This window comes from Epinephelus fuscoguttatus, linkage group LG1, assembly GCF_011397635.1.
Source record: "Epinephelus fuscoguttatus linkage group LG1, E.fuscoguttatus.final_Chr_v1".
NCBI lineage: Eukaryota > Metazoa > Chordata > Actinopteri > Perciformes > Serranidae > Epinephelus > Epinephelus fuscoguttatus.
The window spans coordinates 35,731,700-35,751,313 of NC_064752.1; the positions used below are offsets into that span (position 1 = coordinate 35,731,700).

At 41.2% G+C, this 19,614-nt stretch overlaps 1 protein-coding gene across 1 annotated transcript; it reads left to right on the forward strand.

The window, feature by feature from the left end:
* Positions 1–576: 576 nt before the first annotated feature.
* Positions 577–18,967, forward strand: pusl1 (pseudouridine synthase like 1). The gene is made up of 8 exons (XM_049573498.1): positions 577–1,233; positions 1,318–1,372; positions 2,145–2,332; positions 6,393–6,542; positions 9,275–9,445; positions 17,070–17,124; positions 17,347–17,509; positions 18,479–18,967. The coding sequence occupies exons 1-8, from the start codon at positions 1,178–1,180 to the stop codon at positions 18,541–18,543; spliced, it is 903 nt and encodes a 300-aa protein (XP_049429455.1). The 5' UTR covers positions 577–1,177; the 3' UTR covers positions 18,544–18,967.
* Positions 18,968–19,614: the final 647 nt, after the last annotated feature.

The window sequence follows — 19,614 nt, forward strand, 5'->3', positions numbered from 1 at the left end:
TCAAAAACATTTTGCAGGTCAACAAAACACATCTGACACTTAACATTTTGCATTTTGAGTGTCTAAAATGTAGCCTATAGAGCTTTATGGAAAAAAAGAGAGCTCTGGTTGAATCTCTGATTATTCAATTATCATTCTTCTTCTTCTTCTTCTTCTTCTTATTATTATTATTACTATTATTATTATTATTGTTGTTATTATTATTATTATTTTCTTTAGGCCTACTTTAATGGAGGAAATCAGACTTGAATCTCAGATTACTGGCGATAAATTTTGCAATAGGATTAGTGACGTGAAACCAAAGAGCAGTTGAGTGTAATTATCAAGCTAATATTTTCACAGAAAAAGATAGGCTACATGTCATAAAAATGTTTTCTTTCTTTACCTTTAATAATTCTCTACCAATGATCTTAAACAGGCCACGTTGCCCGTGTTGACTCTCTTCACTCCACTCTCAGCGTACTCATCTCCACTACCTTACACAGTCTCTGTTCTCAATGAGTTTCAAGGCAGAAGGCTTTGCGGCTGGTCGACGACGACACATACCCGCTCTGTGGATTGTGACGCAATCAAAAAGCGACGGACAGGGCTACAGAGTCCTGTCACACAACAAGGAGAAAACATTTCGCCTTAAACTATAAATTAATGTTTACGTGCGCGCTTAATTTATAATACATGCAGATGTCACATATGTGAGTGTGCGCGTGCAGAAGGTATGTTGTACCGGCAGCGCGTGACCGAACAGAGATGCCCAGGCGGGATGTCCGAGTGTCTCGTGGGAAATATAGAATATCACAGCGTTTGTATTTGACACAGTGCTCATGTTTAAGTTGTTTTATTGAGTTGTTATCAGGAGAAAAACACTGATTAAAGTGATGGACTAACCTGCTTTTCTAATAGCCTACATTAGCTGCAGCTGTGGTCTCTAATGTGCTTCCGGACTACAAAACTGTAACCACATGGAAATACGGCTCGTGTCGACCTTCAGTCTACTGTCTCTGCTGTCGCCCAAACACGAATGCTTCACCAGGGGGGTTTGTAAGAGTCCTCAATGACAGTCCTCATCAGTAACCACTGACCCGGTGTTTATGTCAAAGCTCCCCTAAAAAAAAATGTAACGATTCATTGTAAAGGCGAACAGTGTGATCAGGAGGTGTCACAGCCATTTGGAGAGACCATGCACAACAGGGCACGTTATCTCATCTTTTTCCAATACATAGGAACAAAATACTGGTAGGTTATACTGCAGGGTGTCTGGTTACAGCCTGAAGGTGTGTTGTCTATTTATGTACTTACTATTTATTATTATATCTGCAGTGGTGCAGTGAAGGTGCCCCAGCCAGGAAGCACAGGGGTCCAGGAACACTTGGAGGTAAGTTTTACTGATATCACCAAGTTGTTTTGTCCTCCAATACATGTTTCAGAAAACAATACTCAGCTCACAACAAGTTATGAGCTGAGTATTATTTGGTTTACATTGTAACATTAGCTGAACACCATTAATCATATGGATAAAAACACAACATTCACAAAGGTTGTGCAATAGCCACTGTGTCAAATGCTGTGTAACTTACACTTAGGTTATTGAGTGTGAGAAAATTTGTGTGGAATAATATTTGTTTCTCCAGTTGTATGAAACCAAAATAAAAAAAAATCAGTCATTCATCTAATAAAACAGTCCGGCAATAAATCCTTCCTTCACAAAGGTTATAATGTTCAGTTTTTATTGAAATTGTTTCAGAGAGGCGTTGATACAACTGTATGCTCATTTTGGAGGCTGCAGTTTGGGGTGCTATTGAATTGCATTGTGTTTCTATGCAGCAGATTATTCAGCTCATCAGTCTGCATGTTGGTGATCCCTGTCGCGTGTCATTCTCCATCACTCTTCTCCCTCATTGTCTGTCGACTCTCTGCTGTCTAATACTGTATTTCAGGGGCAGGAAGGGGGCCACAAGTATGTTGGGGGAAAAAAGTGCACACACTCACAAGGAAACATATCACAGCAAAGAAGATGACAGACTTTCTGTTCGTGTTGCACTGTTGTGTCCAGCTCTACTTTATATTCCTTTTTTCTCTGTGTCCATGTAACTTATCAGAATAGTTGTAGTAAGACATGAGCGACTCTCTTTTTGTCTTGTATACAGGATGCTATAAGGAGGCTGAGGCCGCTCAACCCAGTGTTCCTGTCAATCTCCAGCAGGACAGACAGTGGTGTCCACGCCCTTTCTAACTCCGCCCACTTTGACCTCCAGCGCAAGAACGATAAGCCACCATTCCCTGAAGACCGTCTGGTTGATTATCTTAATTACCATCTCAGTGAGGAGCAAATCAGGTGAGTCTGGACTCCTTATATGAGCGTGACATTTTAAATATTCACGAGTTGATGCAGCCTCCTCAGACGGGTTAAATCTGCAAATTGTACAACTTGGACACATCTCCCCGGAAAATCTCTGCGAGTTCTATCCCCAGAACTCTTTGGTCTCATGTCGTCTTATATTTGTAACTGATGCAACATTTCGGTCTGCAGAGTTTTCCATATTTTTCTTTACGTAAAACACGTCCGATGCAGACCATTGTGTGTTAGCCATTGCCAGTAAATGAGGGAATAACCATAGTGACCTTTGCATATGGTGACATGACATACCAATCCTCTGTCATTTACCATAAATCATCCCATTATTATACGAAGGTTAGCGTATACATAGATTTGGTGACATTCCAGCAGTGCATCTGTTGATCATTTAAAAGAAAAGAGCAGCATGAGTTGTGTGGAAGTATTTCAAATCCTGGTTCTTTTCCCACAGTGCATTTCTTCACCTTTTTTTAATCCATTCATTACAACATCATTGCATTATTCAAAGCCGTAGTCACTTTCTTATGACTACTGTGCTTTAGACCGCTATGATACTTTGTGAGATTTAGACAGCAGCTTTTCTGTTCCAGAGAGAAGCATAGAAAATACATGCAAACAGGGAAGGACAAAGGGGCGAGAGGAAGAGCTAGAGGTACAGATAGTGAGGGATAAAGGAGGAGGGGAAGACAAAGTAAGAGCACTTAACAGATGTTGGCACACACTGAATTAAGACGGAGGAGTGAGAGTGTGAAACAGAACGAGCCATTTGGGAGAAAGGAGAGAGGAGGGAGGAAAGGGAAGCTCCCAGCATCCTGCTAATCCCTAAACCTGCAGAGAGAAGGTTAGAAAGGATTATCCCTGCTCTGCTTTTTGGTCTATAGCATCCATTAATACAACACACACACACACACACACACTCTCACACACACACACACACACACACACACACACACACACACACACACACACACACGGATACACTCTTCAAGCTAAATGGAAATTACGGTGTTGATTAGAATGTGAAACCCGCTGAGAAATATACACCATAGACACACTTTTTGTTCTCCATAGCTTTATAAAACAGAATTATTTATGGCCTTCACAGTACCTTATATACACAGTGCCAAAATATTCAACCACTGGTACTGTTCATACACACTCCCCTATGTTCAGATTGGATACAAGTTTTCATCCTTGGTCTGTAAAAAACACATTGTCAGATCTGGCACCCTGAAACTTCTTTTCACATCTCACTTGGCTGGAGGAGATGACCAAAAAGAGTTTTTGTTAGAGCAACAATATGAATATGGCTCCCGGCTTCTAGCTTTGGTCTGCTGCCTCCTGAGATAGAGTGCCAAAACTAGATTTAAACACAGACTTTCACACTGTAAAAAAAACAACAAAAAAAACCCCCTCTCTGGTCGGTGTTCACTTGTCTTCTGTGCTGCCACGAAAAAAAAGGGCCTCAATTAGCCTAAAATGAACAGCCCTTTTCCCATAAGGGGAAAGTGCTGAGTAGCAAAATGGTGCCATGCCAAACAATGCCCCAGTTCCCAAATGTGTGAGGCCATGCTTTGTACACTGCTTATAAAAATTTGATGTGTATGTGTGTGTGTGTGGTTTTGGGGGCCAGGCAAAAGGCTGTCACTTCATATCGGAGCAGGCGCTGAAGGCAGACGCAAGGGTTTCCTCTGCCACGTGTCGCACCCAATCTCCTCCCTTGGAAACGTAACCTAGTTTCCCAGACTGTGCACTGGCACACACGCACACATATGCAGACTGTACGTGCACTGCAGTGCACAGAAAAGGAGATGCCTCTGCACACTACATGGGATGTGTATATTTGACCATTGCTCCCATTGTTCCATATACTCATACATGCTAACATGCACCAACCCCCGTCACCTCCCGCTTTCTCTAACAAACAACACACACACACATGCATGAATGCATACTCTGTGTACAGGAACAGGCATGTGCAGACAAACACTACAGGGTGTTAGTGTGGTCTGTGCGGCCACTCACTGGCACAGATGGCTGCAGCTCTTTGTTCTTTGAGTTTAGAGATGTAAGCAGTAAAGATTCCCCACTTGTCACTGTACGGTACACAGTATCTCTGCCTCACTGAAGGGTGGGAGTGTTGAGTCTTAATTTCTTTATCAGCCATGAATGCATGAATAATAATAAAAACCAGCCATTAAAAATATTTATGCTAATTTAGGAAATATAGCAACAAACCACTATTAGCTATGTAAAGATATAGTGGAGTAATGGCTACCTCTGTGTGTGTGTGTGTGTGTGTGTGTGTGTGTGTGTGTGTGTGTGTGTGTGTGTGTGTGTGTGTGGTAACCTGAGCTTCTCTGTCCAGTGTTATTGTGGACGGTCTGGCCACACATGCATGTGAGTCCTTGTGTGTATCCCACTGACGAGCTAATCTCTACCACTCTGCACTGCGCTCACATGGCGGCTACCACTGATGACGGCCTCCTGCCCAAATATGGTCACTTCTGGCTCCAAAAAACCAAGATGGCAACGGCTGAAATACCAAGCTCTGGGCTTCAAAACGAGAATCCATAAACCAATGAGTGACGTTACGGTAGCTATGTCCATTATTTTTACAGTCTGTGGACCCGACCTATGGTGAAGGGACAGGTTTGTCGTAGAAGCCTTGCGCCAACCCTCCAGTCCTCCTCATGTTAACACTGTTTGCTCTGTCAGCACTGTTGCTGTTGTTAACACTGTTTGCACTGTTGGCTTCTAGCCGCCATCTTAGCCACCACATGTTGAGAGCTGTGCGCAGACAATCCAAGCCCAGAATCTGAATCATAGATGTGGTCTGATTCTGAATGTCACATACAGCTCCTTTTAAGCTCTAAATTTGGGCAAAGGTGGTGTGGTGGTTAGCACTGTCACCTCACAGCAAGAGGGTTCCCGGTTCAGTCCCAGGTGTGGGAACCCCTCTGTGCGGAGTTTGCATGTTCTCCCCGTGTCAGCGTGGGTTCTCTCCGGGCACTCCGGCTTCCTCCCACAGTCCAAAGACATGCAGATTGGGGACTAGGTTAATTGGTAACTCTAAATTGTCCATAGGTGTGAATGTGAGCGTGAATGGTTGTTTGTCTCTACGTGTCAGCCCTGTGATAGTCTGGTGACCTGTCCAGGGTGTACCCTGCCTCTCGCCCGATGTCAGCTGGGATAGGCTCCAGCCCCCCTGCGATTAGAAATAGATGTCCATTAAAGCTGCTGTAGCACCAGTCATGAAGACAACTCTCACTCAAGCACTTACACTGGGTTATAACAAGAGCTTAAGCAGCTGGAAAAGTTAACAACACAGCCAAATATGTTCAAACCTTTTTCCGTCAAATTCTTTATAAATCTTTGTAGATTTATTAAACAACACAATGGGGTTCATTGTTTCAGTAAGTGGATTCAATTACATTTGCACAGCTCTGAAAGAGATGCCAGTTACATACTCAATCTCAAGATGTCACACACGCTCACAAATTGATCCACACGGGTTGATTTAATCATAAGAGGAAATTTTGTCTGAGTGCATTAGAGTTGTGACATGATCTATCCCTGCCTGAGTGCTTCTCTGTGCACAGATACACAAGAAGTGTGCCCCTGCTGGACTCACATCAGAGAGCTCTGTTGTGATGCTAACTGTGTGAGCACTTGGCTCTTTTGGGTTCTTGGCAGCCCTTTTAGGACTCCAACAACGAGTATGCTTTTGTGTAAAAAGCTGCAATGCTGGCATTTTGGACAATGGCTCGTGCACAGTTTTTCTTTCTGGCAGTACAAAATGAGAGAATTAACACCATCTGTGTCTGGAGACTGCTTCAATCTGAGGGAGGAATGAAACACTGGTTGTTTACTTTTTGTCAAAATATCCACCAGAATTTAAATGTTTAATATTATTTTCTGTGATTTTTTTTTAAGAAATGGCTGCACATTCATGATGTCAGTCATCCATTAGAGCTCAAATTTCCAGTCTGTATGGATGTTACCTTTCAATACAACTGCTCTTTTGTCACTCTACCAGGATCACTCATGCCCACCGCGTGCCTGATAACTTCCATGCCCGTTATTGTGCTCAGTCTCGGACTTACATCTACCGCATCGCCCTGGGAATCACCCACAGCTCTCCTCTTCCCCTCACAGAATACGGTCTGTGCTGGAAGCTCAGCAACACGTGAGTTAACCCCCCTTTATACCACTCCTCTCCTTCATTCACTCATCTGTCTTTTCATCCTACATCCTTGTGTTTGATGATTTCCTTTTAAGAAAAAAAATAGAGCTCAGACACAATCTAACAAGTAGGTCCAGACACACACACACACACACACACACACACACACAGACACGCCCTCAATAAGCTCATGCCAAGCCTTGCAGAAACAATGGCACGTTAAACACATGAATAACCCACACGTGCCACACCGGAACTGCAAATTAGGGCCAATCAAACAAAGTGTTTTTTATCTGAGCTGACATTCCAAAAACAAACAAAGGAGAAGGAGGGTGAGAAAAGACATGGACAGAGCAAAGATGGACAGAGCACAGAAAGAGAGAAAGAAATGATGAAATGGTGAGGGCTGCATGGCTGAGACAATGTTCTCCTAGCTGTGATTGGAAGGAGGGAGTGTGAAGAAACACATTTCAGTGAGCGTACATATGAGCATTTGTCTGCTCTTCTCTCCTCACTTTTTTTTGGGGGAAAAGTAGGGCAAGATAAGCTGCGGGCTTATACGCATGCAGAACAACACCCACACACATTACCCTGACTGTGTTTTTTCTCACTCACTCTCTCCCACCCTTCTCCTTCTCTCCACTACACATCCTTCCACCCCTGAGCGTCTCTGCCTCAGCAGCCTCTCTCCACTCTCTCTTTGATCTGCCTCTCCCTCGTCATCACACCACCCTCCCATCTCCCCCGCTGCAAAAAATAAAAATGTCCACTGTTCATGTTAATGTTCAATTTAGTCTTAAAATCAACAAGGGAAAGAATCTCTTCTTGTTTTGAAATTCAGTGATCATATTACAGCAGAAACTTTTTTCTTGGGGAATTAAAATCACATCAAGTTTTTAAAAATGAGAACTCTGCCAGATTTTTCAATTAATTATTTGATTTATAAAATGAAAAAAAATAGTAAAACAAAAAATTCTCTCATTATCCCAAAGCCTGAGGAAATTGCTGGTTTTCTCTGACTGACATTCCAAAACCCCAGGATATTATTAATTTGAACATTAAAGTGATATAACAAAGAGAAATACAGCAGTTTTTCCAATTTGTGAAAAATTTTCAGCAGCTTTTTCTTCTTTGAGTGAGCTGCTGACTGCTACTAGCTACTCTTTAAATCTCTGTGTAACACGTCGTCAAAACATCATACTCGTCTCATCCATGATCATCCATGATGTCCTACTTGCTGTCCTGTTTATACAGACATAATTTTGGCACTGCTACCACCTTCAATGCTGCCTTAAGGGTGAGACACCTCTGTCCCCCTATTCAGTGATCAAATTTTTTACACACAACGGCAAGGCAGCATAAAATCACACCTTGAAGATGCGGCTTTTGACAGTGTTGCCTGATAACTGACTTAAATTTTTAATTGCATATCAAAAGTTTTGCAGATTAAAGGTCTCATGTAGTTGCATCTGATGCTGAGGTTGCAGAACTTAAACGTCTCCTGTGTGCCAAGCGTGTAGGAGAACTATGGTGGCCGATGCAAAAATGCGAAAACCCAAATGATCCTATCTAGAGCCAGTGTTTGGTTTGTCTGTTCTGGGCTACTGTAGAAACAACATGGCGGACTATGTACAAGGAGCCACTCCATATGTAGATATAAATGGCTCATTCTAAGGTAAGGAAAACACAATGATTCTTATTTTCAGCTGATTATAAACTAATGAAAATATAGTTTTGAATATTATATACCATCTCTGCCAATAGATGCCCCTAAATCCTAAACACTGGACCTTTGCTTACAAATTCTAACTTGATCATTTTTAGCAGGTATAGTGTTTACCATGTTCACCAACTTAGTGTACTGTGTTAGCCTGCTAACATTTGGTAATTAGCACTAAACACAAAGTGCAGCTGATGATGCTCAGGAAGGCTATCAGTTTCATAGGTATTTGGACATAAACCAAAGTACTAAATAAATAAATATTGAATCTTGAATATTTGAATCCTATGTTGCCAGACAAGAATTACTTTTCACTTAACTGTGTGCCATTTTCCAACTTTCCCTTGAAAGTTTTAGCACTAAATAATGAAAGGATGAATTATAGACTGACTTGATCTGAGATGGTTTGAGTGTTTCTTAAAAAAAGGACACTAAGAATAAACCAGCCGTCATTTTTTGCAGCACTCCACCACATCTTCATTCATGACTCTCATGTTCAGGATTTTGAAATTGGTGCATTAAGATTTTAATTAGTGAGTCACTCAGCACACACCTCCATTTCCCCGCCTGCTGTATCTCTCCCCTTCTCTCTCGCTCTCTGTCAGATCATATTTAAGCAGTGATGGAGGCATGAGACTGTAGAGAGTCTGAACACCAAGCCCACTCGCAGACTCTCCCTCAAATGAGCCGGTTGTTGACATGCTCTGCTCTCCCACGTGGCTTTCTGCGTCAGAAAAGTTCACATTATATAAGTCAACCAATAAATTATTCTACTTCTGAAAGAAGGAACACAGAGGCCTGAAAACCTGTCTTCTTTAATGTGTACACCACTTCCCAGCTGCTTGACCTCGCTGCTCAGGCAGGTCACTTTCGGGTCAAGTTGCATTATCGCAAAGAGCCTGCAAAAGTTGATTTAAGATGTCTGATGACCTCAGCTGCCTGTGCCACAGGAAATCTAGCATTTTTTACTAACGCTTATTAAAGAAAAATGTCTCCTGTTTCTGTCTTTAATTAGGGAGCTGGATGTGGGAGCCATGCAGGAGGCGATCGCCTTGCTTGTCGGGACTCAGGACTTCAGCACCTTTAGGGCCGTCAACAATGACATGCCTTTCGTAAATCCTGTGAAGACGCTGACTGTGGCCAGCATACAGCCAGGCGGCTCCTTCGCACAGGCACACTACCACAGGTAGGCGGTTTACATTCAGGCAGACTGATCACATTGGCTACTAGTAGTTGGCACAAAGGTCAAGTAAACAAAAATGCACTGATGTAGGGCAGTGATACTAAACTTATGGGGGGCCAAATCTGGCCTGTAGTCAGGTGCCAGGTGGCCTCCAGACCTTTTTTATAATTCACAATAGAAATAAACTGATTCCCACTGGGATTGTTTTGTACTTTGTTTCAGAGTGCTTTAAAAAAAGCATTCAAATTGAGCTTGTTTATAAAAAAGAGTGTAAGGGGAAGATCCTAAGCCCCAAATTTCTAGCAACTGGCCCCTAAATGCCTGTCATTTTGTAAAAGTGGCCCCTCGGCAAAGCAACTTGAGTATTCCTGATGTACGGTGTCCCCTTGAAGCTGGATTACTTTTTTTGGCCACTTGGGGGCAGATAAAGAAGATGTAAATGCAACATTGTCACTTTTTTGCCTTATAAAGATGTACAAAAGTATACGATACAATACGATGCGATTCAATATGATGTGATATGATGTGCATTGTGATGCAATGCAAAGCAATACGATGTGATATGATGAGATACAATATGATACCATGCCATATAACACGATTTAACTTATGGTCCCAGCAGGAAAATTTGTCTTGGACTCAGGAGCTGCAAGTATTGCTGCCTTACAATAACAGTCCAGAAAAAATTAAAAGCGTACACCGTAAAAAAAAAAAGCATGAAAACACACACCACACATAACAGTATTTCACATCAGCCACTAATTATGAAGACATTATCGTAAACACTTTAGCAAACAGTTGCTTATTTACTTAGACATGTACATTCATTCATGTGGAGTTGTGTTTGTGTCCACATAATGAATATAATTCCAACATCCACTTTTCTTTTGGTTCTTCTTTTTTTCTTCTCCACCAACTCCTGAGGGAAAATATCTGTCTTTTTTACTACTAAATGCTCCGCTATATTTACCAGCAGGCTTTTAACCCAAAACAATGAGCTAAAACACGATGTTTAGCTAGCTGCTATGAACTGCTGAGTTAGGTGATTATTCTGTGTGGATTAGTCACTGTGAGCAACCTATTTTACATTATATATTTTATTTATTTTTAATATAAAATATATATATATATATAATGTATATAATGTATGTATTGGCAGAAATGGAATATAACATAATAAGGATGGCCTCTTGGGTAGGGCTGGGCAGTAAATCGATTTTATCGATTAATTTGAATTTGCAGTTTGGGCCGATTTGTTTTAATGAAAATCGAGTTTCTATTTAAAATCCGCCACAGCCACTCCACGCTAGGTAGCTCCGGTAGTTCAGAGTGGGCTCACCCCTCCCCCCCGCGCGCTTGATACACAAACGTGGCAGCGAGCGGGGAAGAACTCCTCCTCAAGAAAGGGAACGAGTTCTTCAGCGCTTTTGTGTGCACACCTGTGTCTGTGTGTGTGTGTGTGTGTGTGCATCAGGGCCGAACTCCGCAGTGCGACACAGAGAGCAGAGGAGGATTTTAGACGTGCACTGTGTAGGGACATAAATGACATGCCGTTGTGTAAATAAGATGAATAAGTGTTACCAACGCCAAGCTGGCAGACCCCCGAACCATAGTAAAGGGACCTCCAAGGACCATTAGCTTCTTTAGCTTGTGTTAGCTCGTTGTGGCAACAACACATAAACAACGGGACTTCGTCTGCGTTAAAGAGCGGCACTTTATTTTCAGCACTGCAGGGATGATGCACAGCCTCTCGCATCAGTGTCTGACTTTTACATAGAGGGAAATAACTCAAAAACAGCATGCAGAACTGCGTAGGCTTCTTCACTGTGGCTGCTCAATGTAAACAACAGAGCACATGCCTCACTTTCTTCCTGGGGCAGGTATGTGCTACCAGGCCGCAAATATATATATTTTTTAACTAGGAGGGGGAAAAAATTGATTTAAATCATGAATCAGATTTTTTGTGAAAAAATCGGAGATTGTTTTTTTTAGGCCATATCGCCCAGCCCTACTCTTGGGTGTATAATTTCCTGAAAATAAAAATCGCTTTGTTTTTGTTACCTTAGAATGAGCTGTTTATTTCTACACAGGGAGTGGGTCCTTGTCTGGCTTTACATAAGGCTATTCGAGTTTTTGGATTTCGCGTCTGCCACCGTAGTGAGCAGCCCTTTTGCAACAAGAGTGTCGTAAAAAACGTTTTTAACATGAAACTGCTTTGTTTAGTGTTTTTGCCAGTTTAAATCACCAGGATAGTTTGTTTTGGAGAGGAATAGGATAATTCGGCTCACAGTATAAACCTCCTGAACACTGATAGAATTCTAACCATGAGAAAATCCCCCTAAATTTTACACACTGTTCCTTTAATTTGCTGTCTTGCCAAAAATTAGTTGAGGAAATCAAGGTGAAATGTGGCAGGATAGCATGAACCTCTGACTCCAATGTGCCCTCCCAGGACAGCTCATTGCTGGCAGGTGAAAAGAAGCGTCAGGCTGTCACAGAGATAGCACATGGCTTTCTGCAGCCTCCCCAGGCCAGCAGTAGAGTTAACTGTAACACAGCTTATTCGGAATTGGAGAAAAATGCCAAGAAAATAAAGAAATGATGCATGAATGCTTTTTCACTTCCAAGAAGATCAATCGTGTTTCTCAATCTTGCATCAACCGATGCTTAAGATGTTGGCCAAAGTTTTGAATCATTTACAGAAACTCCACTCAGCCAGCGTTGCATGTACAGCTTTGAAAATTTCCCTTTCAAGCTTCAGTCAGATTCCATGACGTGTTTGATGTTATATTTAGGTGAAATGCAGGTCAAGCAGGCTGTGATCTGGACCCAAAACTAATCTTTTCCAAATGTGGAAAAAACTATAGTTCATTTAGTGCAACAAAAGGTGCATCATTGGAAGCACTGCTTACTGCTGTAGGACAATAAGCTGTGATGCATGTTAGATTATACAGGTAGAAATGTTTTGAGTTTATGTGCTGTACATGTGTGTGAGTGTATGTCATGTAGGTATTTCAGACAATGGGAATCCAACATAAGAGAGAGAGAGAGACATGTGGGCTTTGGTAGATTACACGTCCACAGGGGTCACTCTGCATGCCAAATACCACTTCCATGGGCATTAATTATTTGCCCTGGAAATATGGTGCACAATATGGGCATGGGCAGACTGTTAGCAGTTCTCAGAGTAAATGTCACATACTCCCTTAACCCCCACGCACAGGGTGCATTAACAAGCTGTGAGCATCAGGGTCACAGATCTGTCTCTATGACTGCATTTTCACCAAACTAAAGTCTTTGCCCTCTTTTATTCTCCTCAGAATTACCATGAATGAAAGCCTGCAGTTCAGCTGTGTGTTTATTTTTTGATGAGGGTTTCTATTCTCAGTACCAGTGATAAAATGAGAAGACACCCAGTGGTGGATTGTTGAAAAGCAAAAGGTTGAAGTAAATTTTTAATCCTAAAACAAGAAGCTGTGGTATGTGCAGCTGATTTCTGTGGTCTCTGCTAGACATGGAAAAATGGGATTATTTCAAATGTCATTGTCATAAATAAGTGAAACATACTCCATTTCGGAATTTTGTGTGTTCACTTCTCATTGGGATTTATTGTACATTTTATCTGGTGGTAACTGAAAAAAAACCACTCAGCCTAGTGATAAGTACAAAATGTGGAGTAATGTTTAGTTTGCATTCAAAGTTATACAAATATTTGTACTTGTATTACAGGAAATAATTTATCACGCTCTTCCAAACTCGCCTTGCACTTCATCCAACACTGAACACTAAACACCTTTCCTCTATGAACATCTTTCTTTCTAAGGCTGCAACTTTTCATTTTTTCCACAGTCAGTTAATTTAATTTATTTCTTTTATTTTATTTTTCTAATGAATGGATTTATTATTTATTCGATAAAAATGCTGTAAGAGTGAGTGAGCCCAAGATGATGTCTTCATGTTGTTTACTCTGCATTTAATAAAGCCATGCTAGCATTGTGACTTCACCAGTCTGGTCCAGAATGAAATTAATCAGTAACTTTCAGACAGATTGTTACTAACTTTTGATATAGATATTTGTGGTCCCCTGCGGGTGAATCGTATTGGCTGTCGTGATTGTAGTGTAAGACTTGATCCTTAATCAGGTAAAGGTGTTATACTGCATAAGTTGATTAAGAGTAAAAGTCATATAACCATGTTTTATGTATAAGGTCCTATAAAACTGCATCTATGTGTGATAAAACACTGTTATACAAGTCTATGTATTCATAACACAAGGTTATGAACTCACATATTGAAAGAGCACACATATACCACACCATGTACTGTTTATTAATAATATAACACACACACTCTAACGTTTGTATTACATGACACACACCCAAAAGCTCACATTGCATGAAAGCACAGGGGACTGTATAGAGAAAGTCCCCAGGTTTCATATATTTTTAAAAAATAAAGTGAAACCAGGCTCGAATCTAATGGTGGGAGAATTTGGGGATTTCCAGGCCCAGAGGTCATGTTTGGACAAGGGCCCAAGGGGCCTGCCACCAATAGATTTGGACCAGATGGAAAAGGGCTAAAAAGAAAAAGACCTGCTACCAATAGATTCGAACACAGGTAGGATGGACTGAAGGAAAAAGGTGGAGATTCTCTCGAATCTTCACCAGCATAAAAGGGAGCAGCGCAGAAAGTGAAACTTCAGTCTTGTTCCAGAGCTTGACTCATGAGTTGTATGTGTTGTTGCTTGTGAACACATTAAACTCGATTGCACCTGATTCCATTCGACTCCAGTGTTTCTCTTAAGTGTCAGCCAACTGAACCTAAGATACTAAATCAACTCAGAGGACGATCTGCAGCAGGAGTAGAAGACGAGGTCGGGAGCCATCTGGCCCACTTCCAGGCACCGATTTTCGCTTCTACATGATCCCCTGACTTCCCCTCTTATTCTTCTATGAGATTTGTGATCTTATGTGAAATATTTCAACAGCTATTTGATGAATTGCCATGAAATTTGGTACGGACATCATGCCCCTCATAGAATGAATTGTAATCACCCTGATGACCCTTTAACCAGCACCATCAACAGGTCAAAATCTTAATTTGTCCGGTACTGTGGTTAGTGCGCAGCATGGATGTTTACAGTGTTGGAGGCAGAGAACAGTTCATGCTTAATATGTTGCTTGGTGGCGCATGAAGCCAAAAAGCTCTGCGGTATGACATTACCCGGATCTTCCCCATCGTGGGGCCTACAGGGCAAGCACATTAGAGACCTCTGATGGACAAGGGACTATCTCTGTGCTTAGAGCTCCTCTTACTTAATTAATTTAATTGTGCGCCTTTCCTATAATTTGTTCAGATTTTTCAGAATTTGTAATCGCACTGAATGGATCAAATTCAGATTGTGAAATGAGTCATTTCACAAGGGCTGTGACATTCTTAAAATGTATCCACTGACTTTCTGGTGTCTCTTTTACAATGTAAGTCTATGAGGAAAAAGTCTTTTGGGCCCTATAGCATCGATTGACGAACCCACACTTTGTTGTTCTGTATTTGGTCACTATGTACAATTGCCTTCAAAGCTTGGCAGTATTCCTGGAGGTTGGTAAAGAGCCCCTAAAGTCTTGAATGACAATATTTTTAATTTGTCCACTATCTTGAGTTTCCACAAGATAATAACTTTTGTGAAGGAGAAAATAATAATAATAATATATTACCTTACAGGACTTTATGGGCCCCGTAACCAAAAAGTAAGCCTACTTTGGGTTAAGTGCTAATAAACAAATGTTAGCAATTTAACAGGCCACATTATACCTGCTTTACATCAGCATCAGCATTTTTGCATGTTAACATTTGGTAGCTGTTTGCATAGCTCAAAGCACCACTGTAATGCAGCCTCACCAAGTCGCAGGCGTGTCATATGCTTTGCTATTAATTGATTATTCGTACTTCCATTTTTTTCTTCCTCTTATTATTTCTATTTATTTGTTAGCATTGTCATTTTGAGCATGTTAGCATGCAGATGTTAGCATTTAGCTTAAGCACCACTGTGCCTAAGTACTGTGTCTCAGAGCTGTTAGCATGGCTGTAGACCAGTGATACTCAACTTTAGCCTCATTTCCACCAAGCAGTCCAGTTCAGTTCAGTTCTGTACACATTAGAACGGTAGTATAGTGCTATTTGAACCGTTACTTACTGTCCCCATTTTTAATCATCCCTCTGTTTGGGAGCCTAGCACACAGATCCCGTACTAAAAGGTGGAGCTGGAAACACAGTGATTGACTGGTCAATAGTGGATGGTCACTTGCTCAGGGCTGAACTTGTGGCTGGTTCTGAAGCTTATGTTACCACTGTTCACACTGTGGTAAGTTTTACATACATTAGTAAACTATAACTACACAGGTCCAAGCTAAGCCCTAAATGTCCTCACATCCTAGAAACGCCCCTGTGTGCTCCTGACCTATGCAAATTGTTGCAGCTGGTCCCTGGTCTAATGTCGTTTCGCAAAAGTGACCTCCAGACAAAGCAAGCTGGGTATACCTCTTGATCAGTCTCTTGATTAATAAATTACTTAAACAATTCATTAATTATCAAATAGCTAAAAGTAATTGTCTGTCAATAAGCTAATTGATCACTCCTTTAGCTTTATTTCACAGATGCACGTGTGACTGTGCAGCATGAGACACAGCCTTCGTTTCTTCACGTGAAGATACTATCTGTCACCAGAGTCCATGAGCTAACAGCCGTGTTGTATAAAATCTGTCTCTGCACTCCTTACATGTCAAATGTAATCAGACGGCAAGCGCTGAGTCAAATTTGCATTTGACCCAATTCCTCCCATGTGCCTGTTTGCTCACTTCACTCTTTCCCTCCCAAAATAAAAAGTCACTCAGTCAGTTTAGGGGTGAACAGGCTGCTGTGACTCAAATATTCAAACAACAAACAAGAAATATGAATGTCAAATTGCAAAAGATGCACATTTGTATTTTTTATGGCATTACACGTAATCCTGTTGGACCTAAGCTGCAGTGCCGTATTCAGCGTGTGACATTTAAACAAATCTGTGCACGAGGAGAGTCCCCAGCTCTATCTGATGTTTGGCATGAGCATGAATGTCACATCAGCCTCCAACTCTGTCCACACAGCGGGGGAAGCATTGAAAATATCCAACAAAAGAGAGAAAGAGGAGAAATGTGTCTTAACACGTAACAGACCTGAGAGTGAATTATTCATTTCGATTTAAAAAGGCTCTTATCTCATAACATGGTTATTCCCATGACATGTTTTTATTTGTAATGTGCTCAATAGGTGTCATAAAGATCTAAATCTCTCCCATACAGTCCTCCCTGTGTGACTGAGTCATGCTGTATTACATCTGACAACCATTCAAGACACTGTTTTGCTTCTGAAATGACACTTTAACCCCTTCAGCAATATTTAACCTTTCTTTAGTATGGCACATTCAGTCAGTGATGCCAAGTTTGTCATGCCTTCAGGACTTGATGTTATCATTGTAACGTTCAATGAGAAGTGGTGGGAATGTGTCTGAAAGCCCTGGTGCATTGTGTGTATATATATTGTTCACACATTTGTGTAGATTTAACATTAGGGGGTTTTTTTTGTCTTCCAGAGAGATACCATTCTGGGAGCTGACATTTAAAGGCAGATCTTTTCTCTATAAGCAGGTTTGTTCCTCTTATTGTCCTCAAAATCCATAATGTGTTGCAGTTCATTGTAAGTAAGTAGCTCCATCTGCTGGTGATGACTGGGAAATATGGATTATAAATAATGTTCACTCAGCATAAAGGGACTGTTAACATGCCTGAGATGACAGCAGCTATTTTTGTGATATTTTTAGTAATATTGATATATAAAAAAAAAAGGTTTACTTTGGCCCTGTGTTCCAGGTGCGAAGGATGACGGGGGCCGTGGTGGCTGTGGGCCAGGGGAAGCTCTCAGTTCCCCAGCTAAAAGAGTTACTGGAGGCTCGGGACACTCTTGCCTACCCAAAAGACATGGCTGCTCCGGCCCATGGCCTCTTCCTCACCAGGGTGGAATACAAAGAGACAGGTGAGAAGGCTGACACTGATTGCATATCAAATTTGTTACTGTATCATATTCTAAATCTGTCTTTTATAAATCAAAACATGCACTCAGTTGCTTGATTTGCTCCAAATGTCAATTGTTTTGTACAGCCTCCTTATAACTCTATTAAAGGGACAGTTCACCCTAAAACAAACACTACATATTTCCCTTCTTACCTGTAGTGCTGTTTATCAATCTAGATTAAGTGTGGGCACTTTGCAAAAAGCGCCAAAAAATACATTTGAAACACCGAACAGCAATGTCTCTTTCCAGAAAAAATGACCAGGGTAATCCACAGACTCATTTATGAGCAGTTTCATTTGGGAACTATTTTCTTTCTACCATCTACAGCCACCAACCGTATCATCATGTAGAAGGAAGTGTGCATCTACTGCGAGCTCACCGAGCACCACTGAGCTAGCCGACGTTACATCTCAGCTTAAGAGGATGCCATGTTGTTTATGTTTACAACTTGTGCCGTCAGGAGCATGAACCTTTTGTCCATGAGTAGATGCACGCCTCCTTCTGCGCAGTGATTCAGTTGATGGGTGTAGTTCTAAAGAAGGAAAATAGCTCCTACATGAAACTGCTCACAACAAGGACTGTGGATTATCTTGAGTAACTGGGTCATGATTTCTGGAAAGAGACATTGCTGTCGAGTTTTTTTGTTTATTTGGGTGCTCTGAGCATCACAAGCTGAGTGCCATCTAGTTGCATTATATTGAAGAGAAGGCAGACATCTCTACAGCTGATATCTCCAACACTCAGCAGCTCACACCATTACAATCTAGACTGGTAAATAGCACCACTGGTAAGAGGACTACATGTTGATTGAATTCAGACATGATGTCTTAGGCAGTTTGTTGCATTATCTCACAGTGAGTCCTTTTTGGGGGTGTAACCTTCTGTATCAGAACATGTTTCCAATTTATTACCTCTTCTTTGCCTCCTCAGACCTGCAGCTTATGAAACAGACCTCAGAAGAGCTGTCGTCCTCAAGTGCAAACTCAGAAGATTAATTGTGCCATTCAGTCATGTTGATAAACTGTATTTCCATACTTCTATTTGCAATGGTTGTAATAAAGTTTTGTATTTAAGTGTACATTCTTATCTTTACTTACAACACAACAGCTTCATTTTGAGTCAGTGACCCTTGTAGGTGTTTTATAACAAATGTTTTTCCACATTTACACAAATAAGCATTTGACTACATACAGATGAACATCTACATGTTCTTTTAATTCAACATATTAAGAATACATAACTGTGTCCATGAACGCAGCTCAGCTACAGAATACCACACACCTTGAACCTATCGTTGCCTACACATGACCTTCAGGTTACAACAGACTTGCTTTAAGCCTAGTCAGGCAGTATTACTCCTATGTATACATGTATGAACTGGGTTTTGGTAGGTTCTTCTGACAATTATCAAACAAGGTATACAACATGTGGAGAAGAGTGTTAAGTTCTATTGCCAAAACTGCTTTGTGTGTCCATGGCTCTCATACAGTGGTATTACAATATGGATCAACAAAGTGCACACACACTCTCACTGATAATGTATACATCCAAATGTCCAAATAAACTGCATACATTGGTTCTTTACCCGAAAGTCTTCACGGAGCATTCTTGTGGATTTTCAGCGCACTCTCACTTGCTTCTAGTTTGGCTAAATTGTCCGTAAACAGTCCATTAAAACCGGACCACCACCAGCAGTCTTCTCGGTGCTGGTGGGAGCCAGATGAGGTTTGTACAAGGTTCAGACTGACCAATCACTGCTCTTAATGTTCCAGCGCATTGATCAAATACACCAGACATCGCACTGTTTCTATAATTTCCTACAGTCATCCACTGATGAAAGGTTAACTGGTTTAGGCTCACCGTATTCGAAGTGCTGTGTCTGTCAAAATTGAACCTCATGAGGAATGTTTTTTTTTTTTTTTTTGCACTTCTTAGAAGTGACAAACTGTCAATAATTCAGCCACACTATTTATTTACCCTAAAAATTGTTTATATATGTACACAAGTACATGTTTTCTATCCATGCGACCATGTTGGAGCAACACAGTGAATCTGATTGGCATAGG

Excerpts from the sequence above, each read along its gene's own strand:
- pusl1 (XM_049573498.1), top strand. The coding sequence starts at position 1,178 with ATGCACAACAGGGCACGTTATCTCATCTTTTTCCAATACATAGGAACA. Across the intron at positions 1,373-2,144 it reads GGGTCCAGGAACACTTGGAG|GATGCTATAAGGAGGCTGAG; the intron begins GTAAGTTTTACT and ends TCTTGTATACAG. Across the intron at positions 9,446-17,069 it reads GCACAGGCACACTACCACAG|AGAGATACCATTCTGGGAGC; the intron begins GTAGGCGGTTTA and ends TTTGTCTTCCAG.